A 20,820-nucleotide genomic window follows, 5' to 3' on the forward strand; every position below is an offset into this window, starting at 1 on the left:
CGGCCCCTCTCTGCCGTCTCCCCCGGCCCCTCTCTGCCGTCTCCCCGGCCCCTCTCTGCCGTCTCCCCGGCCCCTCTCTGCCGTCTCTCCGGCCCCTCTCTGCCGTCTCTCCGGCCCCTCTCTGCCGTCTCCCCGGCCCCTCTCTGCCGTCTCCCCGGCCCCTCTCTGCCGTCTCCCCGGCCCCTCTCTGCCGTCTCTCCGGCCCCTCTCTGCCGTCTCTCCGGCCCCTCTCTGCCGTCTCTCCGGCCCCTCTCTGCCGTCTCTCCGGCCCCTCTCTGCCGTCTCTCCGGCCCCTCTCTGCCGTCTCTCCGGCCCTCTCTGCGTCTCTCCGGCCCCTCTCTGCCGTCTCTCCGGCCCCTCTCTGCCGTCTCTCCGCCCCTCTCTGCCGTCTCTCCGCCCCCTCTCTGCCGTCTCTCCGCCCCCTCTCTGCCGTCTCTCCGGCCCCTCTCTGCCGTCTCTCCGGCCCCTCTCTGCCGTCTCTCCGGCCCCTCTCTGCCGTCTCTCCGGCCCCTCTCTGCCGTCTCTCCGGCCCCTCTCTGCCGTCTCTCCGGCCCCTCTCTGCCGTCTCTCCGGCCCCTCTCTGCCGTCTCTCCGGCCCCTCTCTGCCGTCTCTCCGGCCCCTCTCTGCCGTCTCTCCGGCCCCTCTCTGCCGTCTCTCCGGCCCCTCTCTGCCGTCTCTCCGGCCCCTCTCTGCCGTCTCTCCGGCCCCTCTCTGCCGTCTCTCCGGCCCCTCTCTGCCGTCTCTCCGGCCCCTCTCTGCCGTCTCTCCGGCCCCTCTCTGCCGTCTCTCCGGCCCCTCTCTGCCGTCTCTCCGGCCCCTCTCTGCCGTCTCTCCGGCCCCTCTCTGCCGTCTCTCTGGCCCCTCTCTGCCGTCTCTCTGGCCCCTCTCTGCCGTCTCTCTGGCCCCTCTCTGCCGTCTCTCCGGCCCCTCTCTGCCGTCTCTTCGGCCCCTCTCTGTCACTTCTCTGGCTCCTCTCTGTCTCCTCTCCGGCCCCTCTCTAGCCCCCGTCTGTCTTCTCTCCGGCCCCAGTCTGTCTTCTCTCCGACCCACCTCTTTTTTTTTTTTTTCTCTCTGCCATCTCGCCGGCCCCTCTCTGCCGCCTTGCCTTCAATCCTGATCTCAATCCTCCTACAAAGCGCAACAGCCTCAAAAACTTTGAGTTCCCGCAACAGCCTCAAAAACTTTGAGTTCCTGTCACAAAAACTCAGCAAAACAACCAAGACCGGTTTCATGTTTCAAATTACTAAGAATTACTCAAGGTAACACTTATTCCTCCCAAAAACACCAGAGTAAATTTGAGCCAGAGTTGTGCCGAGAGATTTGAGTTCTTACTCCTGCAGAATCATGAGCCGCATAATCCAATAAATGTACTTTCTTGGTATTTTAACCCTATGTGACATATTTGTGTTGTGTTTCTTTTACATTCCAGATACTTTGCAGAGAAAGATAGTAACTCCGCTCTGCAGATACTTTCTGATTCCCTTCAGCCAAAATGCAGGTACATTTTTGTGTTGTTTATGGATCTGGATTATTATTTTTTTGATCAGACGTTTGTATAATAAGACTTACTAGTGAATCACAGGCCAAGTTTTGCCCAAATCAGAAACCGGTTCCTGCACTGAAACAAAGTTTGACTCTAACCAATAAGCTTCCAATTTCCCAAAGGAGCCAAAAGGGTTGGGGTTTATGGGAATCTCACCTAAAAGTGGGCTTTCCTGGCAGACGGGGGTGCTACCGTGAGGGGTAAGGGCGGCTCCAAAGGCAGTGCTTCTACGTCCCCAGAAATGTTGGCAACCATGCTATAGGAATACCCATTTCTCAGTTAGGCCTCATAAGTGGGGTAGTCTTAGTAGACAGAGGTACAATGAATTACTACGGATCCGTTTTATGGTGCTGTATAGTAATGAGTGAGTACTGCCATGCTCAGGTGGTCGATACTCAAAGTGAACAGCTCGGACGGGCTGTACTCTAGTACCAAGTATAAGAAGTCACGGGGAACTCGAGCATTTTTCCGGAAGATTCATCATACTCGTTATTAGAGTGGAGCCCGTCTGAGCGTCTGAACTACTCTCTTAGAGTACAGAGCCCTCAAGCATGTTAGGGCTCGCTCATCACTGGTGTTGTCTGGTGTTGTAGTATGTCTCCACAAGATTTCGGACGGGCACTCCAAAGTTGGTGTTGCTCGTGTCACAGGGTGGCATCGCTAATATGGATATCTCTGAGACCGGCAATCACTTAGATTTCATGCTTTTCTTTGCTCCATAAATAATTTTTATAAATTACGCATTTTGGCTTCCATTTGGAAGCCTTTCCTAACCAGTATACTGTTGAAGAGGGGAAGCCGAAGCGCGTCATATTTATGGAATAAAGAAAAGCATGAAATCTATGTGAGTGCCGGTCTCACTTATATCTCTAGTCCTGCTCTATGGTGACGTATGGCACTGCACTCCCTTATGGCAAAATTCCTAGCGATGCCTGTGCACCTTCCATAGATGTCTGCTGAACATGGTCCTTCAGCTGATAGCTATACTTTTGGGCACCACAGGTACACATGCATGCTCAAGCGGGCATGCATGGTACTAACATTTATAATAACGTCCCATTTGTTCATTTTTTTTAAATCATGGAAATGGTCACTGCTTTTGTATTAATAATAATAATAATGATGATGATGATGATTTTATTTTAACTATTAATAATAGTTAAAATAGTATTATTATAATTATTTTTAACTATTATTATTTAACTATTAGTATTATTATTAGTATTATCATTTTTAACTAAAATTGTTATTATTATTAACTATTATTATTATTATTATTATTATTATGTTCTGCAGCACTATTTATTAACGATAAAATAACAGTGGGGCAGATTTACTCATCCTTTTATATTTAGGCTAGCCTCACATGTCCGCAGTACATGGACCATGTGCGGACCACTATGTCCGGAGCAGCCAAGGGTCTCTTGAACCCCAGACCTCTTACATTTCTCAAAGCTGCCATGTTTTGCTGTGGAGTTCTGTAGCTGGTCCGAACACTGCGAGCTGCAAGTGGCCCATAAAGTGCAGATGTGTGACGTTAGCCTAATTAATGGAAACATAAGCTAGATATCATAGGGGATGATAAATTTGGAACTTCGGTAATTTTTTTTTTTTTGGGGGGGGGGGGAGGGGGTGTCTACATTTTATACTGCTTTCGCTTTCGGTTGGCATAATTTCCTCCACTTTTTTGCGCCTACGCTTTGGCCCAAACATTATAAGCTGCACCTCCAGGTGCAATTCTAATGCCCCAGATTTTGCCACATTTTTCACCAATTAGTAAATCTGCCCCATTGTGTTAGTAGCTCAGAATCTTGCAAGGTTGAAAACTCTTTACTTTTCCCATTTAATCTGTTAGATTTTTAATAAACAGACCCTCACTTATCACTCCTATCTACTGTGATATATTATATCAAGATATTACTGCTTCAAAATAAATGAAGTCCCCCAGTTTATACGGCTTCTTTAATTTTTTTCTTAATGCATTGTTTGTTTTCTATAGTATTTTAGTTGCTTTATTTTCTTTTTGCTTTGCAATTTAAGGGATGTCAGTAAAGAGGACTTCAGGTATATCACTTTGTGTTACTTTTTTGTATTTTTTTTCTTTTTTGTGAATTTGTAGCTAAAGATGCATTCCCATGCGCGTTAGTCAAACATAGTTTGGCCCTGCTCACATTTAGCTCTACTGAGGCAGGCAAGAACTAAACCATCTCAATTCCTATAAAAAAAAGAACATTATAGCTGCAAAACAGTTGTTTTTTTTTAAGGGCCGTGTGGGCTTGATTTTTTTTTAATTAAAAAAAGGGACCCCTAAAGGGAGTACAACCCATAAATTCACAAGGGTTGCATTAAGAATTCCTGTTAAGGGGAAGCCATTGGCCCCGATGGCCTGGGCAAGCATAGCTTACACCCCAATTCCCATAGTTTCGCAAACTTTTGGAGTTTGTTGGTCCATTTTCCTATGGAACTGTTATCTGGGTCCTGAAGGCAGTGTTTTTTTATGCACTTCGATGCTGTTATTTGGGCACTATGTTGTGGTCATTAGTTGGTGAGGTTATCTCTATACTATGATGATATTAATTGGGTGTGGGGCACCAGAAGGGAATCTGTAATCAGTCAACCCTGCCTAAAACTAGTTTTCATCGAGCATTGCATATTTAAAGAGGACCAACCACCAGGATTTTCATATATAAACTAAACCCAGTGCTATACTGGCACTATCATGCTGATTCTATACATACCTTTAGTTGTGAGATTGGGTATATAGTTTCTAAAATACAGGAAAGTAAAGTTTATGAAATGCACTGTTATTTGATGAGAGGTGCAACGGAATATCTAATAGGTGGGTCGGGTTTTACTAGTTATTTCTACCTCTGTCTGCCTGCCTGTCCTTCCTCCCCCTTGTCCTTCCTCCCTCCCTTCCCCCCACTGTAATAAGAGACAGGGGGAGGAAGGACAGGCAGGCAGACAGGGGCAGGAATAACCAGCATAACCCAACGCACCTATTAGATATTCTGTACCTACTATCAATCAAATAACAGTGCATGTCACAAATTTTACTTGCCTGTATTTCAGAAACTATATATCCGATCTCACCTCTAAAGGTATGTATAGAATCAGCATGATAGCGCCAGTATAGAACTGGATTTAGTTTATATAGGAAAATCCTGGTGGTTGGTCCTCTTTAAGCGGGATACAACGTGTGGCTTAAAAACAGAAACATTCACTGCCATTTGAAATGGTGTATTGCAATGAATTACAGAATTATTTTTAGACAAGTGATATCTGATCAGAACAATTGATGCCATGGTCGCAAAATGCTTGGTGTGAGCAGGGATTTTATGGTTTTTTAGCACAGATGATTGTCTGTTTTTTTTGTTTTAGTTTTTTTTTTTTTATTTATTATATTTGGTATAATACTTTTATATTTTTTTATATTTTATTTTACATTTAGAAAGCTGGTGATATTCCGTATTTCTGAGCAGGACTGCATCTTTTATACCATTCCCTACCAACCTGTTGTGTCTGCATTGTGTTACTTGGTGTGTTGTTGTGTCTGTTTTGTACATGATTTATGTGATATTTCTGGAGGTTTTCATAGCCGTTAGTTGCAGGACCAGACACCGTCACGATTTGTGTATGTGTTGCTGTAAAACATTATGGATTCACTGGAGCGATGTCATACTAGTGATCATTGGAGATCCAGGGGTCAGACTGCCACTGAGCTTATCACAAATATACATCTGCAATGCATTATTGTGAAAAACCTCTTCAGCCCCTTAAAACCAGATTAGAATAAATAATGGAACCTGTCATGTTAAAAATGGTATCTGATCTGTTGGCAAGATGTTATAGAGTAGAAGGAGCTGATCAGAAAAGGCTTGTGTAAACCTTGCCTTTTATTTTTTGAAATCACTGGTATTTATAGTCATATATAAGTCCAGTGGGCGGTCCTACTTGGTGATTTCCAGTATGACCGCCCACTGGACTCATACATACAAACACCAGGGATTTTAATAAATAAAATACTGAATCATTTCCCACTAATTTACATATTCTGCTCAGCTTCTACTTCTCTATACCATTTTTGCCTCTCCGCTTTTATTTTTTTCACCTTGAAATTTAAGGCTGTTTTATGTGGAACAAATTTTATTTTTCAATTTGGGTCAAATTGAAAGTGACGCACTTCCGGCATCGCATGCGACATCGTAGTGTGTAAAGGCTCGATGATACGATTAACGAGCGCAAAAGCGTCGTAATCGTATCATCGGTGCAGCGTCGGCGTAATCCATAATTACGTTGACGCGACGGTCCGATGTTGTTCCTCGCTCCTGCGGCAGCACACATCGCTGTGTGTGAAGTCGCAGGAGCGAGGAACATCTCCTACCGGCGTCACCGCGGCTCCCGTAGAATATGCGGAAGGAAGGAGGTGGGCGGGATGTTTACATCCCACTCATCTCCGCCCCTCCGCTCCGATTGGCCGCCTGCCGTGTGACGTCGCAGTGACGCCGCACGACCCGCCCCCTTAATAAGGAGGCGGTTCGCTGGCCAGAGCGACGGTCGCAGGGCAGTTGAGTGCATGTGAAGCCGGCGTAGCGATAATTTTCGCTACGCCAGCTTTCACAAGATATTGTACCTGCGACGGGGGCGGGGACTATCGTGTGCGACATCGCAGCATCGGCTTGCGATGTCGCAACGTGCAAAACACGCCTTACAGAAGCATCAGCAGTGCCAATGATTCTATATACTACATAGTACTCACAGAGTATAGAAAAGTAGAAAATAGATCCTCTGGATCTGCGGCTGTGTCTGAGAGAGAGATCTATCTATCTCCTGGATATGGTGGGCATGCTCAGAGGAATGTGACGGAATCCTGCACTGGAATCTATCGCCAGACGCATGGCGACGGAATACAGCACCATAGACATTCATTATGCCTCTTAATGGATCCCGACGGAAACCTGCGGGGTGAGTTTTTTCACACCAAAAAAAAACTGCTACATTGCTTATTCCTCCCGCCCGACGGTCAATCACTAAACAACTGATGCGGGGCGGATGCAACGCAAGACCATTCGTTGCAATCTGCCCTTAAGAGAAGCCTATGAGAAATAAACGGATTCCTGCAACGGTTACCGTAATTCTTCAAGGCGGCGGATTGCAACGGATGCCGCACAACGCAAGTGTGAAAGTAACCTATACTTAAAAGTTTGGCAAATATTTTTTTTTATTTTTATTTTGTTATGACTGCCATGTTTGAAAAAGGGACAACAGGAAGTGCGGCCATTGTGGTCCAGTAGTTATTTTTTAATTGACTTCCAGGTTAATGATAATAGTATCTTGAACAGACTGACAAAATATTAGTTGTTCGTCTGTTTCTACGTAGGTAAATTACAAATGACAACCAATAGGGTTTCACTTCTTGTTTTGACTTGTGAAAAAATACCCACCAGCACAAAATAAACACATGGCAATAACAATATAATTATTTTACATGCTTACTTGCTGTAATTGGGACCTCCGGTCTTCTTCTAAGCTTTAGTGCAACTGAAATTTGAAGGGCCTAACTAAGGAACCTGCATCTATCTGAAGAACAATCCCAATCAGGTACTGCTCTGTACTGATGGGGCAAGAGCACTACAGAGGCAAAATAATATGTCACCAGATTTCATAATACAAACTGTACTCATTGTGAAATAGAGCTTTTACACAAAATGAGGCCGGTGTGATTACTTTGAAAGTCCATCTCTAATTGGTTTTTAAATGCTAATATTAAGATGAGTGTTTTAAGAATCTGTAGAATGAAATATCTCATGGGTCCAATCTCCATCTGCCCAACCTGCAGCTTATACAGAGTAGTATGAGCTTTCAGCAGCAGCAGGGAGGGGGTACACTGAGGTGATGTGACAAAATACAAGGGGTTGACTGAATCCTCAGCCCATGGTCCGGGTGAGCGCACAGGCATCAATGCAACAGGTGAGTACTGCACGCAGGAAACAAAAAGTTTTAATAAGGACCTGAAAGCCACAAGCGGACAGGAGACGTCCTGAAAGCCTCAGATGGACACATGACAGATTTACTAAAAATCGCAAACAGGGGATGTCCTGAAGACCACTGACCAGTAGCAAAGAAACTAGTGGCCATAGACCAGCAGATGAAGTTCTGAAGACCACTGATTGGCAGATGGGTTACTGGAAACTACAGGCAATTAGGAGACCGTGGAACTGGAAACCGCAGTCAAGTAGGAGACTGTGGAACTGGAAACTTCAGGCACGTAGGAGACTGTGGAACTGAAAACCTCAGGCAGATAGGAGATTGTGGAACTGAAAACCTGTGGCAGATAGGAGACTGTGGAACTGAAAACCGCAGGCAAGTAGGAGATTGTGGAACTGGAAACCTCAAGCAAGTAGGAGACTGTGAAACTAGAAACCACAGGCAAGTAGAAGACTGTGGAACTGGAAACCTCGGGCAAGTAGGATACTGTCGAACTGGAAACCTCGGGCAAGTAGAATACTGTGGAACTGGAAACCTCGGGCAAGTAGAAGACTGTGGAACTGGAAACCACAGGCAAGTAGAAGACTGTGGAACTGGAAACCACAGGCAAGTAGAAGACTGTGGAACTGGAAACCTCGGGCAAGTAGGATACTGTGGAACTGAAAACTGCAGGCAATTAGGAGACTGTGGAACTGGAAAATGCAGGAAATTAGGAGACTGGACCTGGAAGCCGCAGGCAGGTAGGAAAACTGTGGAACTGGAAACTGCATACAGGTAGTAGACAACACTCTGGAGTAAGAAGTAAGTCCAATAACAAGGAAATTGCACACATCCAGAAAAGCGTCTTGAAAACTGCAGGTGGACACGTAGACGCGGTCCTAGAAGACTAGCGACAGGTATCAGACAGGTCTGCAGAGAAACTAGGAAGTCTGAAGGCTATGAAAGCCACAGACAGCCAGGAAGATGTCCTGGAAACCACAGGCAGGTTGAGATATGGAAACCACAGGCAAGTAGGAAGCTGTAGAACTGGAAGTTGTAGACAGCAAAATAGATGTCCTGGAAACTGCAGAAAGCGTGTGATACTGGAAACCGCAGCCCAGTAAGTAATTATACTGCAAATCGCAGACAGGTTGCAGATTTAGTGACCGCAATCAGGTAACTCTGGGACTGGAAACCACAGACAGTCAGGAGAGGTCCAGGAGCCTGTAGATATGAACTGTGCACAGACCAACTAAGAGGTATTAGAAAGTCTTAATACCAAGTCCCAGGTGGGAGCCTAATATAGGCCTAGGAAGTACAACACATGGGAGCATGAGGAATGTCTAGTGGCCGGGGTGCAGGGAGCGGAGCGCCCGACTCAGGACAAGTGTGGGACAGGCGAGGTGAGCGGAGATTGAGATAAAAATTTATTAAGCATTATACAACCAATTTTTACCTAAATTTTCAGCTTAAGTACACCAGCCTCATCAGGTCTGAAAGATCTATCTAATAATATATGCAATGGCTTCTTTGCAATTAGATATCAGATCCGGTTTAATTTTTTTTTTAAATGGGGTTATGTATTATATATGTGTAAAAGGCAGATAAACTAACGCTATAATAGTCTACGTGTGATAGAACAATTTCAAGGAGCATTTTTAGAACTGGAAATAACAGAAACCTTCACATTTATTGTGGTTTTGTTCCGTCCGTGTTTTTGTTTGCTTTTTTTGTTTAACCTCCCACTCATCTTTGTGTTTCTATGTGTTTATACGTTCCTGACTTTTTTATTTTACTTGGTTTGTTAACTGGTATGTTTGGTTTTTGTTTTCTTTTTCTAGTAAATTCAATAAAATGGAATGGGAAATGAAAAAGTTTGACAAGGCTATTGGGTATGTTTATAACAGAAATGTAGATATTAACCAATCTCTGATCTATAATATGTATTTTACTTCTCTTCGATATACTCATACCATGGCTTGTTTTTTACTGGGTGAGTTGTATGTCAGTGGCCCATTTATGCGGATAGGATGAAAATTTCTAGTTTTTTAATACATGTTACGAACGCTGCAATACCAAATATCTGACATTTTTGAAGGAGATTTTTGTTTTTCTACACTTTATTATTAAAACTGTGATTTTTATGATTTTTTATTTTTTTGCCATATTATTACATGTATAATACCTACTTATGTGGATGGCATTGGCACCACCCCTGTATCGTAACATGCATCAGATGTAAATGTGCGCCTGATGTGGAAATCATGTGCAATATGGAAATACAGATACGTCCATTTGCGGTAGGCGCTAAAAAGCAAAATTAGTCATTTGCAATTTTTTACAGTGGAGATCGGGGCTTTTTTTTTTTCTTTATAGATCATACTTCCTGCACCTTTCAGGGAGAGTTTACACACTTTTCCTTTTCAGAGGTAGGATTATAAGAATAGATGATACCTCTATACACAGATACAGAAATTATAATAGGAGATGTCACAGCTCACCTGCTCCCCCTCCCTGCACAATGACATTTGCACATGCTCATTAGATACTTAATACAAAAAAATAGGGTCAGAGTCTGTTCATTGTGGCAAATGTTCGTGTGTTAGCTCACCTGATCCCTCTCCCTTTACAATGACATTTTCACACGTACATTAGATGCTTCAATACAAAGAAATAGGGCCAAAGTCTGTTCATTGTGTCAAATGTTCATGTGTAAAGGGGGATTTACACGCAGCGACATTGCTAGCGATGTCGCTCGTGAAAGCACCTACCCCCGTCGTTTGTGCATCACGGACAAATCGCTGCCCGTGCCGCACAATCTTGTTAGTCCCTGTCTCACGTACATACCTTCCTAGCGACGTCACTGTGGGCGACGAACAACCTCTTTTCTGAGGGGGTGGTTCGTGCGGCGTCACAGCGACATAACATGGCAGGCGTCCAATAGAAGCGGAGGGGCGGCCGCATGATCGACACGCTCACCTCGTTGACGGAGGACGCAGGAACGCTGTTGTTCCTTGTCCCGGGGTGTCACACGTAGCGATGTGTGCTGCCTCAGGAATGACGAACAACCTGCATCCAGCACCAGCAATGATTTTTTGAAAATGAACGACGTGTCAACGATCAACGATTTGGTAAGTATATTTGATCGTTAACGGCCGTTCGTAGCTGTTACACGCAATGACGTCGCTAACGATGCCGGATGTGCGTCACGAATTTCGTGACCCCAGCGATATCTCATTAGCGATATCGTTGCGTGTAAAGCCCCCTTTAGCTCACCTGATCCCTCTCCCTTCACAATGACATTTGCACATGCACATTAGATGCTTCAATACAAAACAATAGGGTCAGAGTCTGTTCTTTGTGGAAAATGTTCAGTGTTATTTCCTGAAACAACAGGAATTTAGATTCTAAAAAGTAACATTGCAATTTAAAAAAAAAAAAAAAACAAAACATTAAAACACAAAAATAATGATTTAAACAATCGGTCATTTTCTCTTTAGTAAGGCAGTGAGTCTTGTTAGTTATCAATTATGTCTTCTTAATTTCATAAGGTAATTTGTTTTATATTCGTTAAATTGACCAGATCTGAATATTATTTAAAAAAAAACATAAATTTAATTAATATAAAGTGTGAGCAAAATACACTCCTTCTATGCCATTGGAACTCCAAATTTAGTAAGATTTGTTTAATGGGCACTCAGGAAATCAATGCAGCACACGCGCTTTGTGGTGTAATGAAAGTTTGTGCTTTATTACATCATGTGACCAGTTTATATAGTACCTCAAACAAAGAAATAACTCCTCAGAACTATGCACCAATAAGAGCCGCAGGAGTGTGTATAGAGATGTGAAACTTACCCTCTCATCAGCGTTAGCTGAGCCCTATGACTTCTTTCAGTTATGAGACAACATGGTTTCTATAAGAACAAAATAGAATGGATTCGCTCACAAAAATGCAAAAGGACACATATTCAAGCCTGGTCACTCTTATTATTTTATACTGTATATATGCATGACTTCTTTTGAAAACCCTTTACGCATTAATCCTCATACAGATACTCATTTGCCATTGTGGGGATTAACATTACCGACCTGGCCTACAACCTGCTGATAAGTGGCGCCCTCAAGACACATCTGTACAATGTGGCCCCAGAAGCTCCTTCCTTGCATCACTTCCAACAAACCTTCTGTAAGTATTTATGGACGCCCTTCAGATACAAAAACTGTATTTCTGTAGTCTTGGGCATATGAGGAATTTCTTTTGAGTTTATTTTTTCTGTTAACATCTATATAAAAATCATAAAAGACCATAATTTCTATAATGATGCGGTCAGGATCAAAGTATTTGTATAGTAATAATTTTGAAATTTCTGTTGTTCTGAAAGTTTAAACCCAAGGGTGAATTCAAATTTAATAGGCAATGGTTGGGAAAAGGCCAGTGGGACTGGGGTGTTAATAAGGACAAAAACAATTTGATCAGAACAAACAGTTTAAAAGGGGTCAGAAACAGTGTGTGAAAAAAAATTAGGATTATTAAATGAATTAATATCTCAGAGATTTAATGCTAAAAGCATTTGCCCATGAGAAAGCTTTGTTTCACCCTAGGGTATTTAGGAAGCTGAGATAGGAACCAAGTGTCAATCAGCAATTACTTGTTTCACCCTAGGGTATTTAGGAAGCTGAGAAAGGAACCATAAGTGTCAATCCGTAATTAAGATTTCTAATTGGCAGAAGAGATATAGGATGAAATGAATGATGAACGTTACATTTCAGTAATTAATATTTCCTCCAGGGTGTTCAAAAGAGGCTATCGGGGAGTAATTCTGCCATGTAATTGATCATTACTGAAAACAGAATTTTGAATCATTCTTCTCTCCTACAGGGATAAGATCATTATGGTTCCTTCCCCTTAGTTTATCTCTCCATTCCAAGATTAAGGCTATATTCACATGTTGCATTTTTTGGGGGCGTTTTTGGTTTGGTGTTTTTTGCAGTTTTGTTTTTTTTCATAAGTTTTATGTAAATTAAAAGCTGCTTTTTACAGGACCAGCAAATGCTAGGAGATTTCAGAAATCTCATGTACACAATTGTTTTAAAGAAGCAGATTGTCAATTCTTTTTGTTTTTGCATCATTTTTTCACTATTGAGAAACTGCAAAAAAAAATGCAACTGCTGTATTTTTTGCTACTTTTGTGTTAAATTAAACTAATGGCATTAAAAGGAACATGTCACCAGATTTGGCGTCTATAAGCTGCGGCCACTACCATGGGCTCTTATGTACAGTATTTTAACATGCTGTATATAAGAGCCCAAGCCGCTGTGTAGAACCTAAAAATCACTTTATAATACTCACCTATGGGGCAGTGCAGTGCAGACTGGTCGGATGGGCGTCTCCATTCTCCGGTATCGGCGCCTCCTCTTTTGGCCATCTTTGTCCTCCTTCTTCTGATGCCTGGTGCAGGACGCGTCCTACATCATCCACACTAGCCGGAATTGAGGTTCTGCGCAGGTGCACTACAATACTTTGATCTGCCCTGCTGCATACTGCAGGTAGTCCAACATATTCATGATCTCTGTATAACTGCTAGATCTGCAGCAGATAAAAAATTGTTTTTATCAAAATGACAGCAAACAGCTCAGTAAGTGACACGTCGCCAGAATCAGGATCTCTGTCTCTACAGATGAGGTAGCAAAAAACTTGATGACAGATTTCCATTAAAGCCTCAGATAGTTTTCTGGTTTACAAAACACATTCAAATATCTTATTTTCTATCTTAATTGAAGTGAGTTTCCTGTCCAGGGTCTTAAGCGGGCTTCACTCGCTGCGACATCGCTAACAAGATGTCATTGGGGTCACGGAATTCGTGGCGCACTTCCGGCCTCGTTAGCGACGTTTTTGCGTGTGACACTGAAATGACCGTTAACGATCAAAATTACTCACCTAATCGTTGATCGTTGACACGTGGTTCCTTTCCCGAATATCGTTGCTGTTGTAGGACGTAGGTTGTTCGTCATTCCTGCGGCAGCACACATCGCTATGTGTGACACCGCAGGAACGAGGAACATCACCGTACCTGCGGCCGCCAGCAATGAGGAAGAAAGGAGGTGGCCGGGATATTCCGGCCGCTCACCTCCGCCCCTCCTCTTCTATTGGGCGGCCGCACAAACCGCCCCCTTAGAAAGGAGGCGGTTCACTGGCCACAGCGACATCGCTGGTCAGGTAAGTCCATGTGACGGGGCCTAGCGATATTGTGCGCCGCGGGCAGCGATTTGCCTGTGACACACAACCGACGGGGACGGTTGCTTTCACCAGCGATATCGCTAGTGATGTCGTTGTGTGTAAAGCCCGCTTTAGTCTAATACCCAGTGTTGAGCGCCTCCTGCTCTGGAGGACCCAGCACATTTGTGCATTACACAGACAGCCTATTGATTTCATTAGATGTCATGTAATGCTTCATTTGTCCTGCGGGAGTGCTGCAAGGAAATTGAACACTTGTTTCTGGGTTCCCTTACTGTTTACAGCTGATCTATTGGTTTTTAAAGTCTTATCTTCATTCATTTGCAATGGGATCCAATCCGCTTTATCATTGATTTCTGGTTGGGTGAAAGTCCAGACAAAAAAGTATGTAACCACCATGACTTAAAGGGGATCGGTCATGTAGGTTTTTTGTTTTTTTTTTATATTAAACCACCCCTAATGTGTTTTATATGATGCAATGTGCATCACTAGCATGGTTTAAAAAAAAAAAAAAAAATCCATGTCTTGATCTTTGAAAAAAAACAAACAAACACTTTATATGCCTAGGTGAATACAGTAAATACCGTAGGTTTCAGTCATGGGGGCGGCACTTTTGCTGGGATCAGTCACTGTCACTCAAGTTCAGGCATGATTCTTTTTTTTAACTTTTTCACGCCCTCTGCATTGTAATTGATTACATCACAGGTCCTTCACCATCACTTCTCTGCTGAGCTCCACCCATGTCTCCACACAGGTCTTGCAGAACCACTTGTCTTATGCTGATTATCAAGGGTTCTTCAGTATCACTTTTCTGCTGACCTCCACCCATTACGGTCACATGATCGTGACATCAGCACAGGTCCTTCACCACTATTTCTCCAATGTTGAGCTTCGGAGCTCAGCATTGGAGAAATGGTGGTGAATGACCTGTGCTGATGTCACGATCGTGTGACCATAATGGGCGGAACTCAGCAGAGAAGTGATACTGCAGAACCCTTGATAATCAGCATAAGACAAGTGGTTCTGCAAGACCTGTGTGGAGACATGGCTGGAGCTCAGCAGAGAAGTGATGGTGAAGGACCTGTAATCTAAGAAAAAAACTGATGGCACATCCGAGCTTTCTAATGTGAACAGGTGCAAACTGAACGTGAAACATAGTAACAAAAAGGAAACATTTGCACTCTGCAGTGTATGTGGAACTAGGAATATAGACATATATTACTGCTGTGAAAAAACCTGTAAAATTTTAGATACCTAGCACGTAAAAATGGCCAAACCGCCAACGGCAAGGCGACCTCTTACATTAGAAAGGTAGGATGTGCCATCAGTCTTTTCCTTAGATTACAGGGTCATGCCTTCTGATTGAGCATTTCTGCTCTTCAGCCTCAAGCAATTTTAATTGTACATTTGCAGGTTCCTATAGCTTTTTTTAACCCAAAGAGAGTCATTAAATTGATAGGACCCATAAAATGAGGCGGCTTAGCTAGCCATTGGCTGTTGGGCTCCCATGAAAGTAGCCATGTTTGTGTGCCAAGTATCTCAATTTTTACATGTTTTTCATAGCAGTAATGCATGTCTATATTCCCATATTCATTGTTCCATATATCTTATCACTACAGAGAAGGACCTGTGATATAATGAATTACAATGCTGGGGGCGTGACTAAGTTAAAAAAAGAATCATGCCTGAACTTGAGTGACAGTGACTGATCCCAGCAAAAACTCCACCCCTATTATTGAAACCTAAGGTATTCATATGGTTATGTGAATGCAATAGTCTTTTTTTTTTAAGATAAATACATGGATTTTATTTTTTTTTTTATTTTTTTTTTTTAAACCATGGTAGTGATTCACATTGCATAATTTAAAACACATTGGGGGCGGTTTACTATAAAAAAAAAAAAAAAAAGACATGACCGGTTCCCTTTAAGCTCACATATCTCTAATTCTGAGAACCTGCATCTCTTTCTGATTTGTGGACTTAACAATTTTGTAATGTTTCGCCTTAGGCTTTCTCATGCATGAGTTTCACAAATTTTGGATTGACGAAGATCCCTTGGACATAATGGAGTTCAACCGCGTCCGCAACAAATTTCACAAGCGCATCTTAAAGCAGCTCCAGAAGACGGACATGGCTTTGTGTCCCCATTTCGTGGCCTCGGAAAGCTTGGTCAACGTGTAGTCATCTACATTGTAGAACCCCAGATCACTGCCTCACTATTGTGTCCATTATCATGGCGGCCGTGCTGTATGACCACAGCGATTGTATGCATGCTTTTTTTGGGTACAGTACTCATCTATGTTTTGATTCTTAAAAATATAAAATCCCAAGCCTTTCAGGCACCACGGGATTTGCTCATTTGATGGTTGCGCATATTGCGGGTTACGCAGTGTTATATTTTCATCTGACATGAGAGTTTTCTATTTTTTTAGATTGTATTATTTTTTTTCTCATAGTTCAGCATTGAGGAGTTGTATTTGTTCCACTTATCGTAGGTTGACGTTTGACTGAGCCAGCTCTTGTACTGTAAGCATTTTATGATCCCTAATATTTCTACTGACCGGATGCTACGTTTACATCATTGAAAAGTCTTAACTATATATACTGTATATACATTGCTTCTAGGTGTGTCATAAGGAGGTAGCAATTACAAAAGTGTTATTACGAACAGTTTAGATCAAAATGGCAAGTTTCCAAGGTCCAAATAATTATCAATAAGTGTAGATGCCATTTTCTCGAAGTTGAGTATTCTGGAGTTAAATGGTCTGTATGATAAAGATCCATCTCCATAATTTATGGTGGACTTTGTGGCCATTGTACGGTCACTTCGCACTTTGATTACATATGACATTTCTCCAATAAAGTGGTTGAAAATGTATTACTACGTTCATGTTGGCAATGTATACTTGAGGCAACTTATTTTTGAACTCTAGTTTAAAAAAAAGCCCCTTTTCTTATTCACTATTAGGAAGTTTCTTGAGGTGGAAAGTACATATTCGGGAGCCTCAGATCACTTCGGAGGACCCAGCACTTTCATGCATTACTCAAATAGTCAATTGATTTCAGAAGTCACCAGTATAAGACGTCATATCCCAGGGTTGATGATTGAACACGGGTGTCCAAATTTCCCCCCGCACTTTAAAGTTGATCAGTGGTGTCCCAGTATCTGGACTCCATGTGACAAGGTTAACTTCAAGGGATCCTTCGTGAAAAAAATAACATTTGCCCAAACAGTAATCCCAATGACAAGGCTCTATCGGAGCCAGGGATCATCTGGTCTGTCAGCCAGTGGGGTAATCTACGATGGACAAATCAGCAGGAGCTGCTTGTGCGTACCAGTATTAGAAAAATGGTTTACAGATCTATAATTAAAATATAGCAATTCTTAATCTATAGAATGGTTGGTAGCACACGTATGCCAACTAAATAGAGGTGTCAGATAGCGGAAGATGAACCGTAAGGGCTGACAGACATTTTTGGTGCCATTGAAAAAATTTGGATCTGGTGGGTTATCTAAATCCTCCCCAAGCTCAATCCCAATCTACAGATATGAGGTTGGCAAGTTGGCCCTCAATAGGCATGGATGGAAATGGACATCCTAGAACTCAGCCACGAAGAGTGGTGAGGTAATATTTGAACCCTTCGTCTTTGGCACGTATAAAGCTTGTCCGACCCCTGAGGTCTGACAGGAAAAACACAGCCTTTGTTTCTCTAAAATACAGACTTTAGGTCCCATAGCTTTTACTTGGAATACAAAACCATGGGGTCTGTGATATTGAAGGTTTGGTTTAGAACAACCTCGGGGCTCTTGTTACTTCGTGACTAGACAGTTAAACTTTGGTACAATATATATAAATAAGGCCTAAGTAAAATGTACCTGTTAATTAAAGGGATTGTCCACTACTTTTACATTCACGACCTACCCTTAGGTCATCAATGTCTGATCGACCAGGGTCCAACACTCGGCACCCCCACGGATCAGCTATTCCCAATGCCAGCAGAAGGTGGCCAGAAATGCTCCGTTCCAGAGCTGGCCTATCAATAGCTAGTGGCCCTGGCCGGGTACTGCACATCCGCCTCTAATTGAGCTGAATGGCAGGTGGATGTGCAGTACCCAGCTGCGGCCACTATCAGTTGATGGGCCAGCTTCAGAAACGAGCATTTCTGGCCAGCACCAAGAAAAGCTGATCGGTGAGGGTGCAGGGTGCCGGACCCTGGCTGATCAGACATTACCTATCCTAAGGATAGGCCATCGAGTAAAAGTAGTGAACAACCCCTTTAAATGAGATTTTCTTTGCCCCAGTCATGGAGGCAGTCAAATTGTAGGCAAATATATTCCCTGTTGATGATTTTTGGGGGGAAATTACTAAATTTTCTACAAATATCCTTTCAGTATGTATCAGCATTTAATATATCTTTGATCACTTCTTGACACTTCTATGGATAAATCATCTATTTTGTCAGAATACTAACTCTTCATAAGAAAATTTTGATGTAAAGCAATCTATTTTCCGAACAAACTTTTTTATATTTGCTTATTTCAAAACCATTTCTCCTATTTTTGAAAGCTGAAGAAAAATCTCAATAATAATAATAATTAATAATAATAATTAAAAATAGTGGAATAATAGGTGGAGCAATAATGGGAGTAGACCTTAAAGCCCTCCAGAGTCTGGGAAAACCCAGAAGCTTCTCTGCAACATTAAAGATCAGTGTTTTTTTTAGTGGATAATCATGATAACCATGTAGTGGTTTGGTTTTACGAGATGGAGTCTTTTTACTGTATGGACACTATACAGACACCGGCCATCAGAGCATGCTGAGAGTTGAAGCTTTCCAACAGTTGGAAAGCTTTGAGTTGGAGACGTCTGCTATGTTGCATTCCATGATATGGTAGGTATGATTTCGTTAAGGATAAACTAGATAACCACCTTGCAAAGTACAAATGTGTCCTTCCTTATATTTCCTCTTGGTTCAACTTATCCCTACATGAAGGGCACAAGATGACCAGCATTTTAAAAAAATATATGATTTTGTCATACTGACAGGAGATGTTTATGCTATATGTGCCTATATGCCGAAACTCAGTTGTTGTGATGTGAATTGCGTCCTGTCGAGAGTTTTGCTTGCTGGGATGTCATGATAATGTATTGAATTTGTATTGTGAAAAAATTGCTAGTCTCTAAGGAAATTTGTGGAAAAGTAAGTGTGGATACTAGCCTGCCCTGGTCTGCCGTCTAGTCCTCCATGACAGCCAGTCTTCACCTCTGCACCTTATACATCCTCTGGCTAGTCAGTAGGCTTTACTTGCCATCATGACATTGTAGGACCTAATAAGTGCAAGAGGCGCCGAAACATGAAGACTGGCTGTTGCAGAAGACTGGATTGAAGGGAATCTGTCACCAGGTTTGTCCCTTATAAGCTTCGGCCACCACCAGTGAGCTGTTATATACAGTATTCTAGAATATTGTACATAAGAGCCCAGGCCGTTCTGTAGAATGTAAAAAACACTTTTAATATACTCACCTGTGGGGTAGTCTGGTCCGATGGGTGTCACTGCCCTCCTCTCTGCAGCGATCACTGTCCTCCTCCTTCTGAGGCTCATGTGCATGACACGTCCTACGTCATCCACATTGGCCTGCATTGAGGTCCAGTGCAGGTGCACTTTGATCTGCCCTGCTCAGGACAGATCAAAGTATTGTAGTGCGCATGCGTGGGCAGTCTTTAACCTTTCCTCGCGCCTGGACATTACAGTACTTTGATCTGCCCTCAGAAGGGCAGATCAAAGTGTGCCTGCACAGCACCGCAATGTCTACCTGTGTGGATGACGTAGATGCGTCATCCATACTGACCTGGGAAGAAGGAGGACGGAGATTGCAACAGAGATGGGGTGCCGGACCGGAGACCAGTGACGCCCATCGGACCAGACCACCCCTCAGCTGAGTATTATAAAAGTGTTTTTTTACGTTATACAGAGCGGCCTGGGCTCTTATATACAGTATTCTGGAATGCTGTATATAAGAGCTCACTAGTGATGGCCGCAGCTTATAGTCGCCAAATCTGATGACCGGTTCCCTTTAACTTTATTAGTCCCAGCAGCCTCAGGCTTTCAGTCATAGGGGAGGTGTTGGAGTGGCTTCAGTCACCGCTCCATGTATAGTGAGCGGCAGCTGTAACCCCGCCCTCTGCAATGACTGACAGACGGCTCCAATTATGAGCTCAAATCAAAACCTTCTCTTCTTGTGCCCATACTTAACTTTCTAAAAAGTTTCCTTTGATGCACCACCTTCTCTGACCCTGAAATCTGGAAACTCTTTATATGAGTCCTTTTAGTATTAGGTGTGACCAGAAACAATCCCTCCCTCCATTTTATTTATCTCCAGAAAATAAGAGTGATAACCACAGGATGTCGGCAGAACTGGTTATCATGTTTTCTACTGCAAAGTATCATTTACTGCATAGAATAAATGGGGAAAATAGGTGGAATTGCTGTTTGATTCATAGGCACCAAAATCAAAACACCATGGGCAACAACTATACCAAGAAGCATTTTCCGTAATGTTACCTAGGTAATCCCAGTCATCCCAGTGTAACAATGTGGCTGTGGTTGAAACGTTGTACAGGTTTTTCTCATGACATTGACAACTGCTCTATATTTTGCTCATATTCTTGCCTTTTTACTGAATGTTGCGTCGTTTTTGAATTTGCTGTCATTCGACTGTGTGATCTCATTTACTAGAGTTCATCTTTTTTTTTATTATTTCAAGCTTCTAATTGTGAAATCACTTGAATAAATTTCATGACGTTCCAAACAATTGTGGTGTTTTTGTTGATTTTTTTTTTTCTTTTGACCTGGTAATTTAAAAGGGTGTTTGGCTTAAAAAAAACAAACATCAAAAACAACTTATGTGCTATTTTAGTTGAGTTCTGGAATAAGAGTGAGGTCTTCCATTAAAGACTCTCATCTAATAACCATCGTAGACAGCGGATATTAGCAGATTTTCTTGGCTTGAAGATTTCATCACCTCCATTAATTACATACATCAAGAAGAACTGTCCAATACTTGATTT

At 42.6% G+C, this 20,820-nt stretch overlaps 1 protein-coding gene across 3 annotated transcripts in view; it reads left to right on the forward strand.

Annotated features, from left to right (window-relative positions):
- The window catches only part of ELMOD1 (ELMO domain containing 1), a 174,514-nt gene extending 153,950 nt beyond the window's left edge, over positions 1-20,564 (forward strand). For 2 of the 3 annotated variants that reach the window (XM_075337431.1, XM_075337432.1), the window contains exons 8-12: positions 1,431-1,499; positions 3,585-3,608; positions 9,353-9,403; positions 11,567-11,700; positions 15,758-20,564. In XM_075337431.1, coding sequence (XP_075193546.1) covers positions 1,431-1,499; positions 3,585-3,608; positions 9,353-9,403; positions 11,567-11,700; positions 15,758-15,930 — 451 coding nt within the window. In that variant the 3' untranslated portion in view covers positions 15,931-20,564. The remainder of the gene's footprint in view (positions 1-1,430; positions 1,500-3,584; positions 3,609-9,352; positions 9,404-11,566; positions 11,701-15,757) is intronic. The other variant, XM_075337433.1, reaches the window with a different exon arrangement.
- The last annotated feature ends 256 nt before the right edge of the window (positions 20,565-20,820 follow it).

This window comes from Anomaloglossus baeobatrachus, chromosome 2 (assembly GCF_048569485.1).
Source record: "Anomaloglossus baeobatrachus isolate aAnoBae1 chromosome 2, aAnoBae1.hap1, whole genome shotgun sequence".
NCBI classification, from domain to species: Eukaryota; Metazoa; Chordata; class Amphibia; order Anura; family Aromobatidae; genus Anomaloglossus; species Anomaloglossus baeobatrachus.